This window comes from Accipiter gentilis, chromosome 31 (assembly GCF_929443795.1).
Source record: "Accipiter gentilis chromosome 31, bAccGen1.1, whole genome shotgun sequence".
Classification (NCBI taxonomy): Eukaryota; Metazoa; Chordata; class Aves; order Accipitriformes; family Accipitridae; genus Astur; species Astur gentilis.
Window position 1 is genome coordinate 10,623,265 of NC_064910.1, and position 19,656 is coordinate 10,642,920.

The following is a 19,656-nucleotide window of genomic DNA, read 5'->3' on the forward strand; positions in this document are numbered from 1 at the left end:
CTAAGGTGCCTTAATTACGCAAGTTTTAAGTTAAAGCCAATGTTTCCTAACCTATACCACACACTAGGTGCTCAGAAGTGGCAGATGAAGAATGAAAGAGAACAGGAGAAAAAGAAGAGGAGACATAACTGCAGCATGCACACTGCAGCTGAGATTATGGACAAAGTCACTTGAGAACCGGAAAAAGCAGTTTGGATATCCGACTTGTAAGTGACAGTCATAGAGAGTATAACCATTTCTCTCAAACACCAAAGAACAGCCAATAAGCAGTCATCAGCATGATAACACATGTCCAAAACGTGACTGAATCTAGCTGTTTCTATTCCAAGGCACAAGTAAATGGTATTAAAGGCACGGATTCCATTTTAGAGTTAAATCAGTGGCTAAAGACCCTGTTTAGCCCCAGTAGTTCAGAATATTCCCACAGTAACACCATAATCTCACAGCTTCTCCACTCACCCACACATCTAGAGACACACTCCCAGGGTCTGGGATTTTACTTAGTGGGTAGAAGGGTGTTGTGCCAAGACACTCTGTTTCGCAGGCAGCTGTAAGACAACTTGTTATGCTTTTTAACAGATCCTTGGCAAAGGATGACAACAAAGGGCTACGAACTTAGTCATTTTGTTCAACTTCTCCCTGCAAATAGAGGACGTCCCAATCCAGGTGGGAACCTAAGCTTTGCACTGTGTAAAAACAACCCTGTCTCAAGAGTCCACAAGGAGGACTTTTTTTTTTCTGTATGAACAGGAAAGGGGAGCAATGAAAGGAGTGGGAAGCAGCTGAACTAAAAATCACATTAAAAGCCCACGACAAATTTTTCCACAAAGACTTTTCACTATACTTGCAAAAAAACACTTGCCCCGTAAGGGACAAAGTTGGTATCAATCTAGATTGAAAGCAGCAACACAGACATCATAATTGTGGAAGCTCAGTTATGCTTAATGAAAGGGATTCTTAAAAGGGAGCCCCAAAGATTTTTCAGAAAGAGGGACAGGGAGGAAGACATCTTGAGTGAAGCCAGCACAGGCCAAAATAACAAGTAATAAGACAGTTTTCAAAACAATGCATGCAAAAAACATGCTGCAGTGTGACAACCTGTTTTAACTTCATTTTTCTCATACTGAAGTTTGAATATTGTGGTGGGGGAAAACCACCATGTAATATTTCCCTGAAAGAACTTTCTCTTAACTATGTTTTAGTTTCCAACCTTAAGCCTCCAAGCTGAGGTACGTACACTTTGCCAGTCAAAACTGAGCAACTGAAGTAACCATCCTCAATTAGAAGTTAGCTCCCAAACCGAAGCGCAGTAGCTCACCGTGTGTGCTCTATCTTGCACGGCAATAGCCTAATCCAGTATAAATGGAGGATAAAAAGGAAGCAACTAAAAGTGGAACTTACATTTCATATTCAGTGAAGAAAATAACTGACACTGCGTAGTCACTTCTGGCACCTGTTACATTATGATCTGGTGCTGCTCTTAACTGCCAATGAACTGGTAATAGTTAAGAATTCCTCAGTAGAAAGAAAAAGCCTGCAACAGTTTCCCAACAGATGTTGCCATTCACAAGGCAAAAAGTTAAGCAGTGTGCTTTAGGCAAGGGCTATATTTTACAAACACTCTAAAACAGTATTTGGTAGTCCCAGATACAGGAAGTATTTCAGCTGCCATACAAAATAATAATTTGTTTTCTGTCAAAGAGCTTCTCTTTTATTTATATATACGCACATATATATAAACTTCAACTGATCAGTTATTTGTGAAGGAACAATGCATGCCTAACCATTTGCAAACCATGTTTACACAGCCTTCCAGGTGTAGAAGTCCAGATGGAAGAAAATTCTGATCTCCTAACTCTAATCAGAAATAAAGTTTCTTTTCTTCCCTGGTATACTATTTTTTAAAATGCATTCTTTAAATTATCTGTTGAATATGCAATAAAGCATTTTACACTTATGAAGTCAAACTGTCCAACAGAGTGACTACAGACTTCCCTCTGTCCTGCAAAGAGAGCAGGATAATCCACAGCTGGGTATCTAACACTTGAGGGTACAGCCAATATAGCTGAGTTGAGGGAAGCAGAAAAGAGGGAGAGAAAAGAGGCACTTCTCACTTTTAATTTAAAAGTTCTTTCTTAGACAAGAAAGGAGGCTCAAAGCAGGAGCCAGCCTGTATGCCTGCTCGCTGCTACAGTTTGATACATACGTGGTTTGACCCATAGCCACCATAACCAAGTCCCACATACTGTTATTCTTGTCATAAAGATTTGTTTTCTAACAGCCTCTCTGGAATCGCTTGTGGTGTTTGGACTTCATTATCTATTTGCAGGTGCAACACTGAATGAGGTTTGTGGATTCAACAGCACAAGGCTGTCAATGGTCCAACTTCCAGTAAAGGGGGAACAAAAGAGAAGAGGAAGCTCTTACCAAAGGTAGGACAGAGGCATGAAGCTTATGATTTTTTATCTTTGCCCTGGAACTTAAAATAGCCAATTGAAACAGAAATTCTCACCAATACATGAGTTTGAGGAATTAAAAATAAAAAAAAACAACCCACAAAAGAGACACCTGCATAGTTGACTGATACCTCTTAAAAATTTACAATAATAGTTCTCTAACTTAAAAATTTAATAAGAGTAACATTATTTAATACTTTTTATTATTTTCAGTACATAGCTTCCAGTATACAAGATACTAATCTCAGCCAAATTTCCTGAGGGCAGCCTGATTAGCTTTTAAGTACATGCCATGCTGCAAGTGCACCTGTATTTGGGCATCACTGCTGTCACAGCTGTGTCCTCAGATGATACTTGGAAACATGCAAACACATTCTGCTTAACACATTTGTAAAACATGTTTTTCTGAAAGTGCCATGAAGAAAAAACAGAGTGGTTATTCCTAACTGAATGTTCTTGCTAACAGGGGAAAAAATTACGCTATTTGCATATTCTTCCTAGAGAGAAAAGGAATGCTTTTTGCTATCAATAGCATGTTCTTCCAGTCTATTGCCACGGCTGATATCCATTGAAAGAATGAAATGCCTCTTCTGAGCAGCCCAGTAAGCATCTACAGAAGAGCTACAGCACTAGTGAAGAAAAGGAGTTACAATGGATGGGCATAAATCAAAACTTCTTAAAACAGACTGAATAAAAAGGACTACTTACAGCAACCTCTTATTTATCTCCAATTTAGCAGCAAAATCTGAACACTGAGATTAAAATATATTACTTTTATATTAAAAGCACTGGAGTTTATATAAATCTCATTACTTGTATGTACTTTTCCCTGTCCTCTTGAATTACATTTGTAGATCATTTATGCAAAAAAGTAACTACCAACTAAACAAACTGATATATGCTAGATTTTCATTTTATGAAACTCAATTTGAGCTGCAAGTTCAGAGGTGCAAACTGACCACCAATTTTTCTGGTTCCATAATTCACTGCCTGATGGAATCAAACACACAATCTGATTGACATTGTCCAAAAATAGCCTTAATTAGCTTTTTCTTCTCAAAGCTCAAGTCTAGTAAACAAGATGGTTGTAGTTTACCAAACCTGTAGGCCAGCACAATGGCATTTACTAAGGCTAACTTCACTGAAAGAATTCATACGTTAATTCTAAGAGTTAAGAGCCTGAAAAAGCTGTATTTAAATTTCTAAACTTCTGTAGCTTTTCAATAAATAGATGTTTTAGAAGTACCTAAGTAGAAGAACATAGACACTCCAGTTGTGGAAAGAAACAGATGCGATCTACGCCGTGTGATACCTACACTTAACCCCTCCAGAAGGAATGGCGAAGGGAAGGTGTTATTTTAATTTTTACCTTTGTTACTCACTATCCAACTCTGTCTTAATTGGTAATAAATTAAATTAATTTTCCCCAAGTCAAGTCTAGTTTGCCCATGTCAGTAATTGGTAAGTGATATCCCTGGCTTTAACTCAACGCACGAACTTTTCCGTTTTATTTTCTCCCTCTGTGCTATTGAGGAGGGGCAGCAAGTGAGAAGTGGGGTGGGCAGCTGGCAGCTGGCTAAGGTCAACCGACCACAACAGAGTACTAGAAACAACAAGTGGCAGTCTTGCTTTAACAAAACAAAAAAACAAAATGAAACAAACATGGATATGAAAGCTTTCAAAAGCCTCATCCCAGCTTGGACCACTGCCATTTTAAGGTAAAATAATTGCCTTATTTCTACAGTAAACCAGAATTTCTGTATTTTTAAGTAACAATATCCTACAGCCTTTAACACTTCATACCTTTTTTGATCCCTCAAAGTCATGTGTACATACATACATCCAGTGTTTTTAAAAAAAAAAAAACTTCACATCATTATTCAGAATAGATGTCCAAAGCATGGATGAACATGTGAAGTCACAGATGATTGACTTGCTTGGCACTTCTGTTTTTTTACTTTATACTGCTCTCTATATTTTGGATCAGAACTGACAGCTTGTATTTTCCTAGTTGATATTTCAATGATTCCCCTGAAAACAAAAACCAATTATACTATGACATTTTTCTATAAGCTTTCTCAGAATCATTGAAAGCACTACAGCACCATAACTAACAGAAAACCCAATTCTTTGTGGCTACTTAGCTATAAAGAAACTGGAAGAATAGTTTTCTGTCAAAGACCAGCACAGATACAACTCTAAAAACAATGTGTAAGTATCTGGCACAAAAAGAGGAAACTGCACCAATTCCATTTGTAAAGCAGGTATTTACTTTAACATATTGTCTTTATCATTACAGATGTTTGTTATCTTTTTGCTACAGGAGAGCACAGTGTGTTGAATCATTATACCATGACCATCACGACACCTCTATCATGAGCTGTCAATGAATGGGAAAGCATTTCCCACAGTTCATTTAGGTTATAATCCTTCCCTTCATTGCATCAAGTTTATGATGCCTTTTAGACATATACATGAAACTAGCTAATCCTAAGAAAAAAACATTACAATACCTCCATTCATTTCATGAGCAGCTGTTGTAGTAGCCTTTCTGATAAGATCAGTTGTATTTTGTCAACAATAATATTCAAAAGGACCAGCAGCAGCAGCAGGACAAAAAAACATTCTATCTCTGAAACAGTTAGGAGCATAATTCCAGTCCTTTACTACAGCCTGCAGCCATCCACAACCTACAAAGCTTATACTGAATAAAAATAACATATAATTCACTCTACTCTCATAAACTATATATTACAGCTTCTTTCCTGTAAAAATAACTTCCTCTAGTCAAAAAGACTTATCTCTCCCCCTCATTTTTTAATGACGACAAATCCTAGGTACAAAAAAATTCTCTCCATAAGGAATTGGGCATTATTATTTTGAAATATCACGTCTACCCAACAGTACAGTTCAGGAAGTAACAGAAGCTGAAGTAATAGTTCGATGCTACCAAAAGCAGTTATTTCCATCCTTCTCGTAGACAGTGCCTCGTTTATTTGGGGGTCACGTAAATTACTGACAAAACTTATCTGACCACTTGGTGAGCCCATTTCAGGCAGGTTAGGAAATAAAAACCTTTTCCTTTTTTGACCAGTTTAATTTTCTGTTCAATAAGGAGTCAAAAGAGCACCATAATCAGAAGAAGGAAAAAAGGCAAGAGCAGAATCACTCCATTTTCGCATAGCCCATCACGAAACAAAATCCACTTCTGCCAAAGTAATCTCTCTAAATAGATGCATTACTCTGCCATTTGCAGGATTTGCAGTGTTTGAACTGCTCTCAAGTACACTGAAAAACCAAAAAAAAATAAGGCACTACATTCTGTCAGATTGTGGACAGTTTTTTAGCTGAGCTTCATTTTTTTAGCTGACCTTTTAGTTTTTTTATGAAGACTGTAAACAAAATCAGAAATAGCAGTATTGACTTTACCCAATTCCTCCGTCCACTTCCTTTAAACAAACAGTTCAGCTGTAAACCAAGCATACCAAACAAAAGGACACTGCCAAGCCTCTCTCATAATAACGTGCCTAGTTATGAATTTTAATTTCAAAAGGCTGAAACAGAATTAAGCCTTCATTTGAAGGCTTAGACATTACCTTTCTGTAAGCTTTTAAGAAATCAGTTTAAATTGTATTTAATTCAAAACATGAACACCTGCATATTGTACAGACAGATAACAATAAACAAAAAGTTCCGTGAGAGTATGAAATTTGAATTCCATTTTCATCATCACAGTGAAAGAAAAAATTAACAAAGAAAAAAAAAGGTAAAAATTCATACCTTTTCTTGGAGGTAGTTCACCACTTTGTGTTAACTCTGTTCCTGGATATACTATCTCCCCATCTTTTACCATCTCATTCCACAAGCCACATAGTCCATCTCGTGTGAAAGCGAGCTGTTAAAAATAATACATTACATATAGTTAAACACAACAATTTTCTCTCAAGCCAACTCAAGCTAACATTTAAAATATATCAGATTTTATATTTTGTCCCAGAAGAAAGAAAACACATGTATCACCTCAGACTAGTACGTTCATTCTCTGTGCGTATGATAGGGATTTAAATGATCTTCAGGATCTCAGATTCTCTAGCTATACTATTTTCAGACTACAAGTGCGAAACAGTTAACTTTTAGATAGGCTCAAATACAGCAAGATGAATTTTCTTTCATTGAAAAATTCTCATCAAAAGCATCAACTTGGTCACCTTAGAACTATCCACACATTCAAGATGACGTCATGCAATAATCAGGGGGGGGCATGAGATGGGGTGTCCTTTTTCCCTTCAGGAAAAGCTATCCAAACAAAATCAAGCTGCATAAAGTCACAAAACAGGGAAGCATGAAGAAAGTCAATACAGTCCCCTCTCCAAACCAGCAACTGAAGAGCTGGGCACTCAACCAGAACACATGACATCAAGGCACAGATTCATAAACGTATTTAACCAGTTCAAACTGGTCCTGCTGTGCAAAATATCTCTCACAGCCTTCCCTCTTCCTTCCAGCTGCTACAATGCCTCCTCCTGCACGCAGGCTAATGCACGTGCATGATCATCTGCTGAACCAGATTGTGGAATAGAGCAAGACTAAAACCAGCTGCGCCTGGGGGAAGAGCGAGAGGCCACCTCAGCCCAGGTCAGTTCCCAATACACTATGTGCGCAACAGGACAAATAGTCGCAACAGAACAAATGGCAGGACTATGCTAGCTGGAAGCACTCATGAAAGCGCTGGCTGTAACACGAGTCTCCTAATGATTTATAGATTTGGATCTCCCTTGAAGAATCCTAATGACCAGGATAACTTGTCTTCTGCTGATGCTGTTCTCTGCTTCATAAAACAGTGCAAAACAGGTGTCAACATCCCAAGCGAGTGCTGTAACAACCAGGCTATAAGTTGCAACCATATGGCATAAGGGAGGAGAGGAGTACATGAAATTGAAAAACAGAGTACCTTTAGCATACCGAAGTGGTGCAGTGGAGACATTTAAAAAAAAAAAAAAAAAAAAAACCAAAACAAACAAACACTGAAGGCTTATTCAGAAGCATCTTTGTGTCATGTAACTAGTATTCAGATCCAAACTGTTTTAACTGAGGAGTCATACAAAGATGTTACTTACACAACTTGCTGTAAAATATTTATCATTATACACAGAAGTCCGCTTATACTTTATTTTGATCTATTTCCTACAGATGTTTTCATGATTAAAGATTACAGGTTTTAAGAGTCACAACCACCAGCAGGGAAGTCATTTGCTGATCTAGCTAATCTCAGTTAATGTGAAGAATTAAAGACAAGTTGCATGTTTTGACACCACTGTAATACACTATAGTACCATAGTAGTTTCTTGACTTCATATTGCATACTTTGGAACTTCACTCCAACACATATTAATGATTACAGTAATTTTTCTTTCAGCATAAAATATGAGCTGACACATTGTCCGTATTTGTTACTTGCTATTTCCTGATCTCAGGGGGATAACAGGGAAAAGAATCACACAGCTTGAGCTAGACATTATTCAGCTTATCTGCAATTTATCAGTTGTGCAGCATCAGAATTACACTGTGACCGTGCTTTACTGAAAGGTACAGTCGCTGTTCTTCAGAGGCAGACAGCATGTGGAGCTTTTGCAAAGATTCTGTGTTTTGCTAAATGCTTTATATTTGGCTTAATCTTTTAAAAACTGGAACAGTCTGAAATAAAGTTGCATTTCAACAAGGAGCCAAAAAAAGATCAACTATTCACCATTGACTGAATTTCTTGCATTGTTCTCAGTCTATAAATATTTCAAAAATAAATGGTGTTCCCTTTCTTCTTCATCAGATGTGTTCATATGCTTTAGTGGGGCACTTAAGGAATTTATTTTTCACAATTGTTTTCTTGCAAATATAGCTAAACACAACTGTTCCACTATTTTTGGCTCATATATGATAGATGATTTATTTTCTTAAACATTCACCTGTCGAATGCTAACCTATGTTAAAATACAAGCTTGAAAAATAGTGAAGCAACCCTCCAGATGAGTTGCATAATAAATAATGGTTTTCACAAAGTTAAGATTTTTGTCTGATAAACTGTCTTTTCATACATTTTATTTTACATTCTCAGATCACCTTGGTATGGAAAATGATTCTCACAGCCCTTAAGCTTACAAACTAAAGGCCTACAGGCATTGAATTCAAGGTTCTTCATAATGCAGCACTGTTTTATTTCAGAAAACTTACTACTTTTGTAAGCATTGCTGTAGTAGAATCAAGAATTGTTTTCCGTTTTAACCTCTAATCTTTTCACGTGGCACAAAGTTCACCCAAGTCTTTCAGGCAACTAAAAATTGAAAAAGCAAACAAAATTTTTTCTGCCTTGGGTTTGGTGTTCAAATTCTTATCAAAGTAATTTTCTGGGTATGTTGCATAAAGATAGAGCAACCACCAAGATTATAGGTCAGAGAGTGTTCCCCCTCCTTCTCCAAATACATCATGTGGAAGCTTACACCATAAGAAGCCCGCAGATAAACAAATTTGCTTTTATTCAAGGAGGAGTAGGAAAAGGAGACATGTTTGAAAGTAAAGGAACACTGGACTTTTTTTGCAGCAATAATCAAAGCAACCAACTGAAAGCACAATTAAGAAACAGTATTTACAACCAAGCTGTCATAATTGAGAGGAACTCAATTCCAACTGTAACAAGTTCACTATTAATCTACTCAACATTCAGCAGACATATTAAACAGTAAATTGCCACTATGATAACCAAAAGTGAAAGAAAAGTCTGAGGTTTTAAGTGATAAATTGTTCAAGCAATTTTATTTTCATGATCCCAAAGTTCTGTAATCGTAATAAAAGCTTCATAACTCCCTTAAGAGAAATATTTCACTTAACCAACAGAAACAGGGAGAAGCAGTTGATACACCAGAGGGTCATGCTGCCATCCAGAGGGACCTGGAGAAGTGGGCTCACAAGAACCTCATGAAGTTCAACTAGGAGAAAGGCAGAGTCCTGCACCTAGGGAGGAACAACCCCAGGCACCAGTACATGCTGAGAACTGTCCAGCTGGAAAGCAGCTCTGCACAAAAGAACCTGGTGGTCCTAGTGTGCACCAAGTGGAACATGAGCCACCAATGTACTCTCGCCACAAAGAAGGTTAATGGATGTCCTGGGCTGCATTAGGAGAAGGGTTGCCAGCAGGACAAGGGAGGTGATCCTTCACCTCTACTCAGCACTGGTGAGGCCACAACTGGAGTACTGTGTCTAGTTCTGGGCTCCTTCGTACAAGAGAGACATGGGCATACTGGAGAGAGTCCAGCGAAGGGCCACAAAGGTTATTAAGGGACTGGAACATCTCTCCTATGAGGAAAGGCTGAGAGAGCTGGGACTGTTTAGCCTCGAGAAGAAAAGGCTCAGAGGGAATTCATCAAAGTATATCAATGTCTGAAGGGAAGGTGCAAAGAAGATTGAGCCCAGCTTCACTCAAGTGGTGCCCAGTCACAGGGCCAGAGGCAGTGGGCACAAACTGAAACGCAGAAGGCTCCCTCTGAACATCAGGAAACGCTTTTTTTACTGTGACGGTGACTGAGCACTGGCACAGGTTGCCCAGGGAAGCTGTGGAGTGTCTATCCATGGAGATATTTGAAAGCTGTCTTGACTTGTTGTGGGCAACTGGCTCTGAGTGGCCCTGCTTGAGCAAGGGAGTTGGACCAGATGACCTCCAGAGGTCCCTTCCGACCTCAATCATTTGTGATTCTGTGAAACTAGCAGCTCAAGATAACAGTAAGTCAGCTGTATGGTAGAAAAGTCAAATATCTGCTTTGACTACACAATCCTGCTTTTCTTTCTTTTTACAGTGTTTTAAGACTATCTTAGCCAGCAAAACCACATATTACTTTCTTCTTTTGCTCCAACCGATACTTCTTGTGTTCAGTCATTTGCAAGGAGCCTATCAACACATCCAAGTGCTGAGACAGCAGAACTAGAACTTTGTTAAGAACAAATTTGGAAAACATCTCTCTCTGGTTTCTATTTTCCAAAAAATATGGCTCTTCTTCCACTCAATTCTTTAAAGAAAGTTGACAAGGCAATCGATGGCACAGTGCAAGAGAAGAAAAACACATTTGGTGTCTTCACTGTTTCAGACTTACTGGGGTTGCAAGTACAAGAGTACCTACCTGTGTTTTGTTAAGTCTAACACTCTCTCACTAGATTGCTTGATTTATGTGGACATGTTTCCCTCTAATAATTTAGTTAATTTGTCGGTTTAAAGGGATGAACTTGACAAACTCAGTAAGTTAACAAATTAAGAATAATTAAGTTTTCACTGAACTTTTGCAACTGGCAACAGTGCCAGAGATGTACACTCTGGTAAAAACCCCACAAGGACTCCAAGTCCCTGCTTGCCCCACCACCTACATGCAGCCTTCCCAAGATTGAGACAACAGCAGCTCCATGCTCCACCACCACTACACACTGCCTTACACCTTGGCCCATGTTCTTAATCCTCCTACTCATTCCACCAAATCAAGTGCCATTCCCCATGCCCTAAATCTCCCTTGTTCTTCCCATGATGACTCCCGACCTTCTCTCAGGTAAGACCAAAGCCACATATCCTCATCTCCCAGTTACCTCACCTTCACAAATCCCAAGCCGCTTCCACCATTTGTCCCACATTCTCATCCCCAGACCATGTCTTGATCTCTGCACTTGTAAGGCACATATCCTACCAAATTCATACTTCTCCACACAGACTTAAGTCTCAGCCCTGCTCACTTATCCCAAGCGAAAAAAGCAAGGGCCTAAGCAGACTTCAAAGTGAACTTCTACTGTACTGTAAACTGTGCAGTCCTCCTCCTAATCTTTTGCTAATCTTATCTCTGCAGTTAAACTGCAGTTTATTCTGTCTGGTACAACATTTAATTAAGTCAAAGGGATACCTAGTTTGGTTGGCAGCATATGCCGCTGCCATGCTCCAACAGGGCTGGCAGTACAAATTCCCATCCATCCCCATCAACTCTAGAGAATAAGGCATTGGCATTAACATTTCCTTACATTCAAGAAAATTAAATCTTGCAACCATAACTGGATAAGCTTCTGAGAATTCTCAAAGCACCACTACAATTTTGCTTTTAAGAATAATGAGCAGCTGTGATTTTGTTCTAAAGTCAACGGTTTAAGACAAAGCTTACTCCATGTGGTACAGTAGATCATGCTCTTGATGTGGTTTCATAAACTTTCCTGCAGAAAGCATAGAAGCCTCCATAAAAGTTAACTTGAGCTCAAGAAAAATGAAGCCAGGAAAAGAAAATGACATAAAAGGACCAAGGATTGATTCAGGTAGGATTCCGGATTACATAACTGCACTGGAAATTCATGAAAGTGATTTCAAAATACAAAATGTCAATATGGATTTAAAATATAAGCTACTTAAATAATCTTCACCTCAGAATTGCCGGGGGGGGTGGGGGGGGGTGGAGGCGGGCAGGGGGATCTGTTCTTTGATTCAGTTACTTCCACATTAACCATTGGCTGTATTTTAAAGACCACATTAAAAAACATTTTTCTTTAGAAATAGATTTAAAAAAAAAAATAAACAAAACACTTTCTCAGACCAGTAATGGTGAAGAAAATCACAGAACAGTAAGTCCTTTCCCAAGTCTCTCTGTTGTTTTCACTTTTTTGAATCCATTCAATTTGTTTCCTCTTTCATTGTTGTCTTCTTCAGTATTTTGTCCTAGCTTCCTTCCTTCCCTGCTTGAAGCATGCCCTGAACCACAGTTGCTTATCACACCTATGCAAAGCACAGTGAAACATGATTAGATCTAAACATACTGCTCTAAAGCTCTGATAGCAAAGACAGAAAAGTTCAGCAGCCCCACATTAATTTAACAAATTTGGGGTTAAACTAAAAATGTCCCCATAATAACAGTCTACTGGTCTTCCATTTGTTGCAGAAGTTTATTAACAGTTAATGGTCATATGCAAAGAAAAACTATGCAATTCCCTCAAACTTAGAAGAGAAATTCTCTAACTTTCTTCATTTGTAGAATAGTTCTGTTGAGCCCAAATATTTGCATAAACATTTAAATTTAATTTCTCTAACCTATCACTCCACATATGGTACTCACCTCTCCTTCTGGAAATCACTTATTTTGGAGGGACAGCATTACTTCATTTTTTAAATCATTTAAAAAAATCCCTATTGCAAACTTTACTTTAAAAATGGAGGAGTTCTCATTTGCGGTTTGCTGTAAGAACATCCACATAAGCCCTTCATTTTTTCATCAGAGAACTAAAACCAAGAATAAAATTAACAGGAAATCAACAAAATAGAGAAAGCAACTTTCACTAACTTCTTGCTTTTAATAGTCAAGACATCATTTATTTACATTATCTTCTTTTAACCAAAGGTACTGATCTAGACACTAGAAGAGTGGGATTTTCATGAAAATCAAAATGCCAAATGTAACTTTGAAAGCAAAGTAAAAAGATTTCAGACTAATGCAACTCTTACAGGAGGCTGTTTTGTTTCAAAAAGCTCACTCTCATCTCTGGCAAAAGAAAATGACAGAAACAGCCTGCCAACCACAAACTCAATGAAAACTGATGAAAATGCATCATACTGCTCTTGTAGACAGCTCTTGCACCTTGACTGTTGCCTACAGTTATTTTCCACATACAGGAAAATGAAAGGTTTTCACCTCTAATCCGTGCTATTAAGCACAATAGTACCTCTGTAGGATCCAGAATAAGCAGGCTAATTAAACACCATTCGAACACACACTTGCAACCCATTAGCTGACAGCAATTCTAGTTTTTTGTTATTCAGCCATCACTAATTAAAGTTCTCTGCATAAGGTTCTAAATTAGTAGTACAGTACATCTATTTAATCAGAATTATTTTAAGCACAGTTTGACTCAGCAAACTGGGTATCTAGGTTTAAGTAAAAAACTTTAATCTTCCATTTGTATATTTTTTAGACTTTCCTTTTTTTAAAAAAAAAGTCTTCCTTAGAAAAGGCTGTTAAAACACAATCTCCCATTACACACAGATTTTGCTATAAATGTGATGGTTTCTACTAGTAATAGACATAAATAGGTAGGTGGTTCTAAGTGTATTAATTCAAATCTAAAAAAAAAAATTGGAAACTTAAGTGATACACTAACCTTTTTAGCAACCATGTTAAACATGACCCATGAAAAAGTGACCTGTACTAAAATCCACCTGTTTTATAACTGCATACAGTTACTTTATTAATGGTGACGTTATACTCATTATTGATACATGTAATATAAGAACATATTACATATTGTACTACTGCTGTTACCTCATACTGAACTGAGCTATCCTATTTTTTCAGCTGATATAACAGTTTGTGTTTTTTTTCAGACAGCATAAAATATCTTAATTTTGCTCCACCTGGAAGTTTAGGTTTTTAATAAAACAAATGTTTCTAATCCGTTCAAAATTATACTAGCACCTGTAAATCATACAATAATAGGTCAATAATCACAAAGTTAGTAAAAAGACATGGACTAGTTACTGGGTGCACTTGGGTCTTTGTAGAGCATTTTGGCTTCCTACAATAATACTGATTAGTTTCAGATAAATTAATATAAGCAAAAGATATATTGTCAAGATACAGCTCCACTAACATCTCACACCAGTTAATGCTGCAGGCTAGAGGCTCACTGCTATTACAAAAGGGCTTGTGTCTTTCATATTCTCTTAAGAACAGTAATAACATGCTACATCACGCTGGCTTTGTCTCTGAACAGTAACATCCCAAAACTGAATAAGAACATTCAAATTTGGCCTGGATGCCAGCTGGAACAGTGACGCGCGCAGGTGATTAAACACAATCCATGCTAAAATCCACGTGTCATTCTTTTCTTATTATACTAATACCACTATATTATAGAGTAATTAATGCTCACAGTATTATAATACCATGTATTACATTATTAATGCAACATCATCTTGAGCTAAAGCAAAAAAGAATCTGATGATTTTCAGAGAGATTTCACTGGCTTAATCCACAATAACTGCCACAGCCATCAAGTCTAAAGAGCAAACTCTCTGGCAACAGCGACACACAAAAAAAAAAAAAAAACAAACACCAAAAAACCCAACCAACCAGGCAAAAACCATGTCAGCCTTTGAAGACTACCAGCCCACCAAATTAAACATTTCACTTCCAATTCTAGCTATACTCCCCAAATTGTGCAGCAGCAAAGAACTTCATTTAAAAACAAAAAAAGTTAGTTTAAAGACTAATCAATCTCTGTATGTCTCCTAAGATAAGAATTCCCCAGTATAATTCTGTTTCTCCAAGGAGTTTCACCTACCCACTCTTGGACTGCTGTACAGTGAGTTGAAAATCTAGCTGCAAAGTGAAGAGTTTCAGGGTCTAATTCCAAACAATAATTTGTAGTCAGCTTGATTAATTCACATAAATTAGTGCACCTTTCTTCAAACCTCTCCTAGATACTATGGTCATCTTTTCAATTCCTGTTGACAGTCTCTTGAACACCAATAAGATCCTTCTATAGTTAGCTGGTAAAAACATGCACAGTAGGAAATCAGCATATTCAGTACACACAGAACTTAAAAGAATTAAGAGACAGGATTTATACCTGCAAAGAAATTTCACACGCAGCTAGGTCATGCTAGTCAAGCAGTAGCTAAAATAGTTGATCACGCAATAGAAAAATTCCCCAGAGACCAAAACCCCTGTACTTGACAGAGGACATCTGCCATTTAATACATTGAAAAGGAATTCAATACATTGAATTCAAGATTCACATGCACATTTTTCAGAATACTGAACACATACATCCAGATAGAGTTCTGTGATGAGGACCTGTGTAATACCAAAAACAGTTAACCTAATAAGAAAATTATATTATACCCAGGAGGCCTGGTTAGCATTCAGCTTCCAGAGAAGTGATGTTTTGTCCAGCAGATCACAAATGATTACTGTTCTCTTATTTCATTAATCTCATTATTTTGACAGCACCATGATTGGGAGAAAACAAAGGGAGTACCCCGGTAATTAGAGTCTAACTTGTTATTACTCATAAAGAACTCTTATTTATAAGAGAGCTTATTCACAGAAATTTGTTACTAAGATTTTTATTATTAAAAGGAATTATTACAACACATTAACTACACAACAGTCTCATAAGACAAATATTTCATTGCATTTATAAACACTCAGTTGACAATAATCCTTAAAGTTTGGATGGCAACTGAAACGCTCTTGTCAAAAGTTTACATAAACAGAAAAAAGGGATGTAGAAAAAAAGGCACGTAGAAAAAAAGGCACTACAAATGAGAGGAAAAAACTGACAAATCACATGAACAGTCACATTTTTCACCCCATATAATACAGAAGGAAAACAGGCAATGCATAGTCAGCAGCTGTTACAAGCAAAGACTGCCACTTTTTCAGATAAAATTTTCCTCTATTCTACAGTCGTTGAAGCAACGTATTTGATATCTAGAAGACAGCCTCCAGGGAACAGAAAAATATTACTGTATTTCTCAATATGCTTACCTTCAAATTGCCTTCTACTATGTTTATTTACCTCATTAGACAAAGCATCTAACTTTGGATCAAAACTTTTACTTCGTTAAGAATAAAAGATGAAAATTGAACTAATCTAGCCAAATCAAGAGCAAGCCTTGTCATTTTATAGCATTTACATACAAGACCTAGGAAATAATGTAACCTCTAAGGCTATATCTGTCACTTCTGATTCTGATTTAGCTTGTTTGATGTAAAATATTGGAGAAAGGCTGCCTTTGAATCACAACTGCACAGCGAAAAACCCTTGCCTAACTGCAAGACCAGCTGAACTCAGCCATTCAGACTATCAGCATGCAATTTTGGGTAAAGTCACTCTGGATGCAATTTTTTAAATTTTTTGTTGTTATTATTATTAATCTGTAACAAAGGAATAACACTGGCTGGCCCATCCCAACAAGAATGAGTTTTGAGCAGGAACTTGGAAAGGTTATTCAAAGTAAGGTTATCTATATGCAACATCTGTGGGAAGGAAGACAACAGACAAGACACAGACTTTAGTTACCCATTTCACCTGAAACAAACATAATGGACCAAAGCCACTCCATTTCTCTACATTTTCCACTTAATTTTCAAACCTGAATTGGGAAAACATGATAGCATCCTCATCCCTGTATCATGCAACTTTGATAAAACAGATCATCTTCTAAGACAAAAGAAAACTTTCGCCAAACATTTCAACAAAGACTAGTTCCATTTCAACCACCTATCTTTGACAAAAAATTAACTCCCCCCAAAAAGGACAAAATTTAAAGGAAGCCTATACCTCTTATACAAACAACTACAACAAAAGTTAATCTGAATTCCTTAAAATATAAATTAGACTTCCATCGCCTTTCGCTTCAGTTCCCTTGTGCAACAAAGCTGCTAGCTCATACGCAGGCAAGAAGTTTAGCAACAGTCTAAATGAAGAATTTATAGTTCTAGCAGTAATGCTAAATACTCAGCTATGTGCTTTGACACTCCGCAAAGACAGCATAGATAGGTAGTCCAGCTTGTTTCTAAGCTGAAGAGACTGGACTGACAATACAGATCTATTTGCAGCTCAAAATAAGTTACTGTTTCTTCAAGATCAGTTTTAAGTCGGCATACTCAAAAAAACCTATACATCTATCTCAAGAGCAACGCTGCAGTCTTCTATTTGTCAGCTCTTTAGAACTAAAAGCATCCTTGCTCTGCACCTGAAAGTTCACAATGCAATACAACTATCTGACTCCTTACCTGTAAGTCTGTCTTCAACCATTTGGAGTCAAACCTAGCTTGAGCAGCCAGACAAAAAGATTCAGAAGACATGTTTCCTTCTCCAGCCTTCTCTCCAGGCTGGCTGAGCAGCCCAACCTGCCACAGAATGAGAAAAATAACAATCTAGCACGTGAAATAAACCACACAAGGTTATTTCTGTTCAGACTAGGATGGCTTCCGCTCGATCTTTAAGAATTTACCGTGGATAAGGACCTCCCTCGTTCACATCCCCAGAAACTGCCCAGCAACACACATTAAGAACACCCTCTGAACCCCAGAAAACCCCCACTTCCCTTCCCTGCAACACTCGGGGAAGGAAGCCTCCCTTCTGCGGCACCGAGCTACATCAGAGGCCTAACGCTGCCCCTCAGACCCATACGTGGTGCATGAAATAAATAATTGATCGCAGATTACGCAAGCCGCAGGCCAACATCAAGCGATTATCAGGGTCACCCGCGCCCCCTCCTCCCCGCCCCCCCCCCCTCCCTCCCGGCAGCAGCCGAGGTCCGGGGGGGCTCCTCCTGGCCGCACGACCCCCTCACCCAGCAGCGTCCCCCAGCCCTCACGGCCCACTGTCACCGCTTCTCACGACCACCAGCCGCGGCTTCAACCCACCTCGGCCAGCCCGGGGGGAGACGGCCGCCGGCACCGCGGACGGCTGACGGGGCCCGGGCGGCAGAGGCGGGCGAGGGCGGGCCCCGCCCGGGCAGGGGTCGCTGCACACGGCGCGGGGGCTGCGCTCCGCTCCGCGCCGCCCCGCCCCTCCCGCGGGGCTCCCGGGCTGAGGAGGGGAGGCCCCTTCCCCCGCGCCGCCAGACGGAGGCCGCGCGCGCTCGCGACCACCACCACTCCCCCGCCCCCCGCCTCCACTGCCGCTACGGCCAGCTCCACCGGGCGGGGGGACACGCTCCCGCCGTCTGTCTCCCCCTCCCTCCCGAGCCAAATGGAAGCGTCGGGGTGCGCGCCAGGCTCCCTCGCACTCACCGGCCGGCCGCGGCGGCGGCGGCGACAGCGGCTCCTCACCCCTTGCCTCGCCCTACCGCCGCCCGCTCGGCCCCGGGTAATCCTCGCCCCTCCCTCCCTCGCCCGCCCGCCCGCCCCCCCCCCTCCGCCGGCAGAGCCGCTGGCCGGTCCCTCCCTCCCTCGGTACTGGAGACAGGGGACACCCGGCCAATTCGCGGCTCAGCCCCCAGTACGCCAGCAGAGCTCTCGGCCAATCAGGAGAGGAGGGGGAGGCGGGACATCCTGTCCCGGAACGGGCCGCAGCGGAGCGGGGAGCGGCGCGGGGGGAGGGGGGAGGGGGGGGGCGGGCAGAGGCGTCGTCCCGCCTCACGGATGCGTCTGAAATCCCGCCGATCGTGCCGAAAAACAAGGTCTGCTTTTAGGTAGCATGCAGAGGTTAAAAAAAAAGAGGTTTGGGGTGTTTGTGGGTGGTTTTGTTTTTTAAAGTCACTTTAGGGACCATCTGCAAACTACACTGCTACGTTCACGGCTAAAAAAAAAAAAAAAAGAAGCCTTTAAATATTTCGGAGCAGAAAGGTCGATAACGAGTAGTTCAGAGCCAAACAAAATGGCAGAAACAGCCTGCAAGGGCCGAGGCTGGAAACGGGAAATTAAACTGGGGAAGGAAGCGGGAGGTCGGTAATGGCGGGCAGCGGCGGGGGTCTGGAGGCCGGCGCAGCCAGCCCAGCGCCCAAGTGAGACACCGCGCTGAGGCAAATAGTCATGCTTCGGCACGGGTTTGTTGGGGACGATGAATTATAGCAGTATTTTGACGTTCAAATTAACCCAGAGTAACGTTTCTCACGATACTTAGGCTCCAGTTCCCCGGGAGCTGAGGGATTGGGAACGTAGGAGCAGGGCTTGGCCCACGGGACCATGATGGGCTTTGGCCAACGGGAAGCCACAGACTGAGTGGCAGTGAAGTTCTAGCAGAACTGAGAGCATTTGCTGGCGTTTAGGCAAAAGTACACGACATTTAGTTACTCCTGATTACGAAGTGTTGTAATAAAACACGGTGAACTTGATACTTCTGGGTTCATTTTCAAGGTAAGGGGTGGAACCATGACCTAACCGCTTAGCCTGTCACCACAGACCTCTCTTGGATCAAGATACAGTGGTCACTTGAAGTAAAATACTGTACCAAATTTCTGAAGTGCCTGAAAATTTATACAGAAAGATAGAAATACGCGATTTCCTCAAGTTACTCCATGAAACTTTAAAATACAAACCTTCAAAACCAAAAGTAGTTTCCCTTGAAAAATCTGCCCAAATGCCTACGTGTCAAAAGCTTTAAGTTTAATATAAGGGGACTGGAAGTTGTGTCTATTCTGACTAGACCATGGCTGAGCAAGAGCTAGCACACCAGGATGGGAAATATT

General features: G+C 40.0%; 1 protein-coding gene across 6 annotated transcripts in view; it reads right to left on the minus strand.

The window, feature by feature from the left end:
- Positions 1 to 18,353, minus strand: part of HERC2 (HECT and RLD domain containing E3 ubiquitin protein ligase 2) — a 116,575-nt gene extending 98,222 nt beyond the window's left edge. For 5 of the 6 annotated variants that reach the window (XM_049834041.1, XM_049834040.1, XM_049834042.1 and 2 more), the window contains exons 1-3: positions 18,260 to 18,353; positions 17,255 to 17,371; positions 6,237 to 6,351 (exon numbers count right to left, since the gene is read on the minus strand). In XM_049834041.1, coding sequence (XP_049689998.1) covers positions 6,237 to 6,351; positions 17,255 to 17,326 — 187 coding nt within the window. In that variant the 5' untranslated portion in view covers positions 17,327 to 17,371; positions 18,260 to 18,353. Of the gene's footprint in view, positions 1 to 6,236; positions 6,352 to 17,254; positions 17,372 to 17,890; positions 17,959 to 18,259 lie in introns of those variants that run through there. The other variant, XM_049834039.1, reaches the window with a different exon arrangement.
- Positions 18,354 to 19,656: the final 1,303 nt, after the last annotated feature.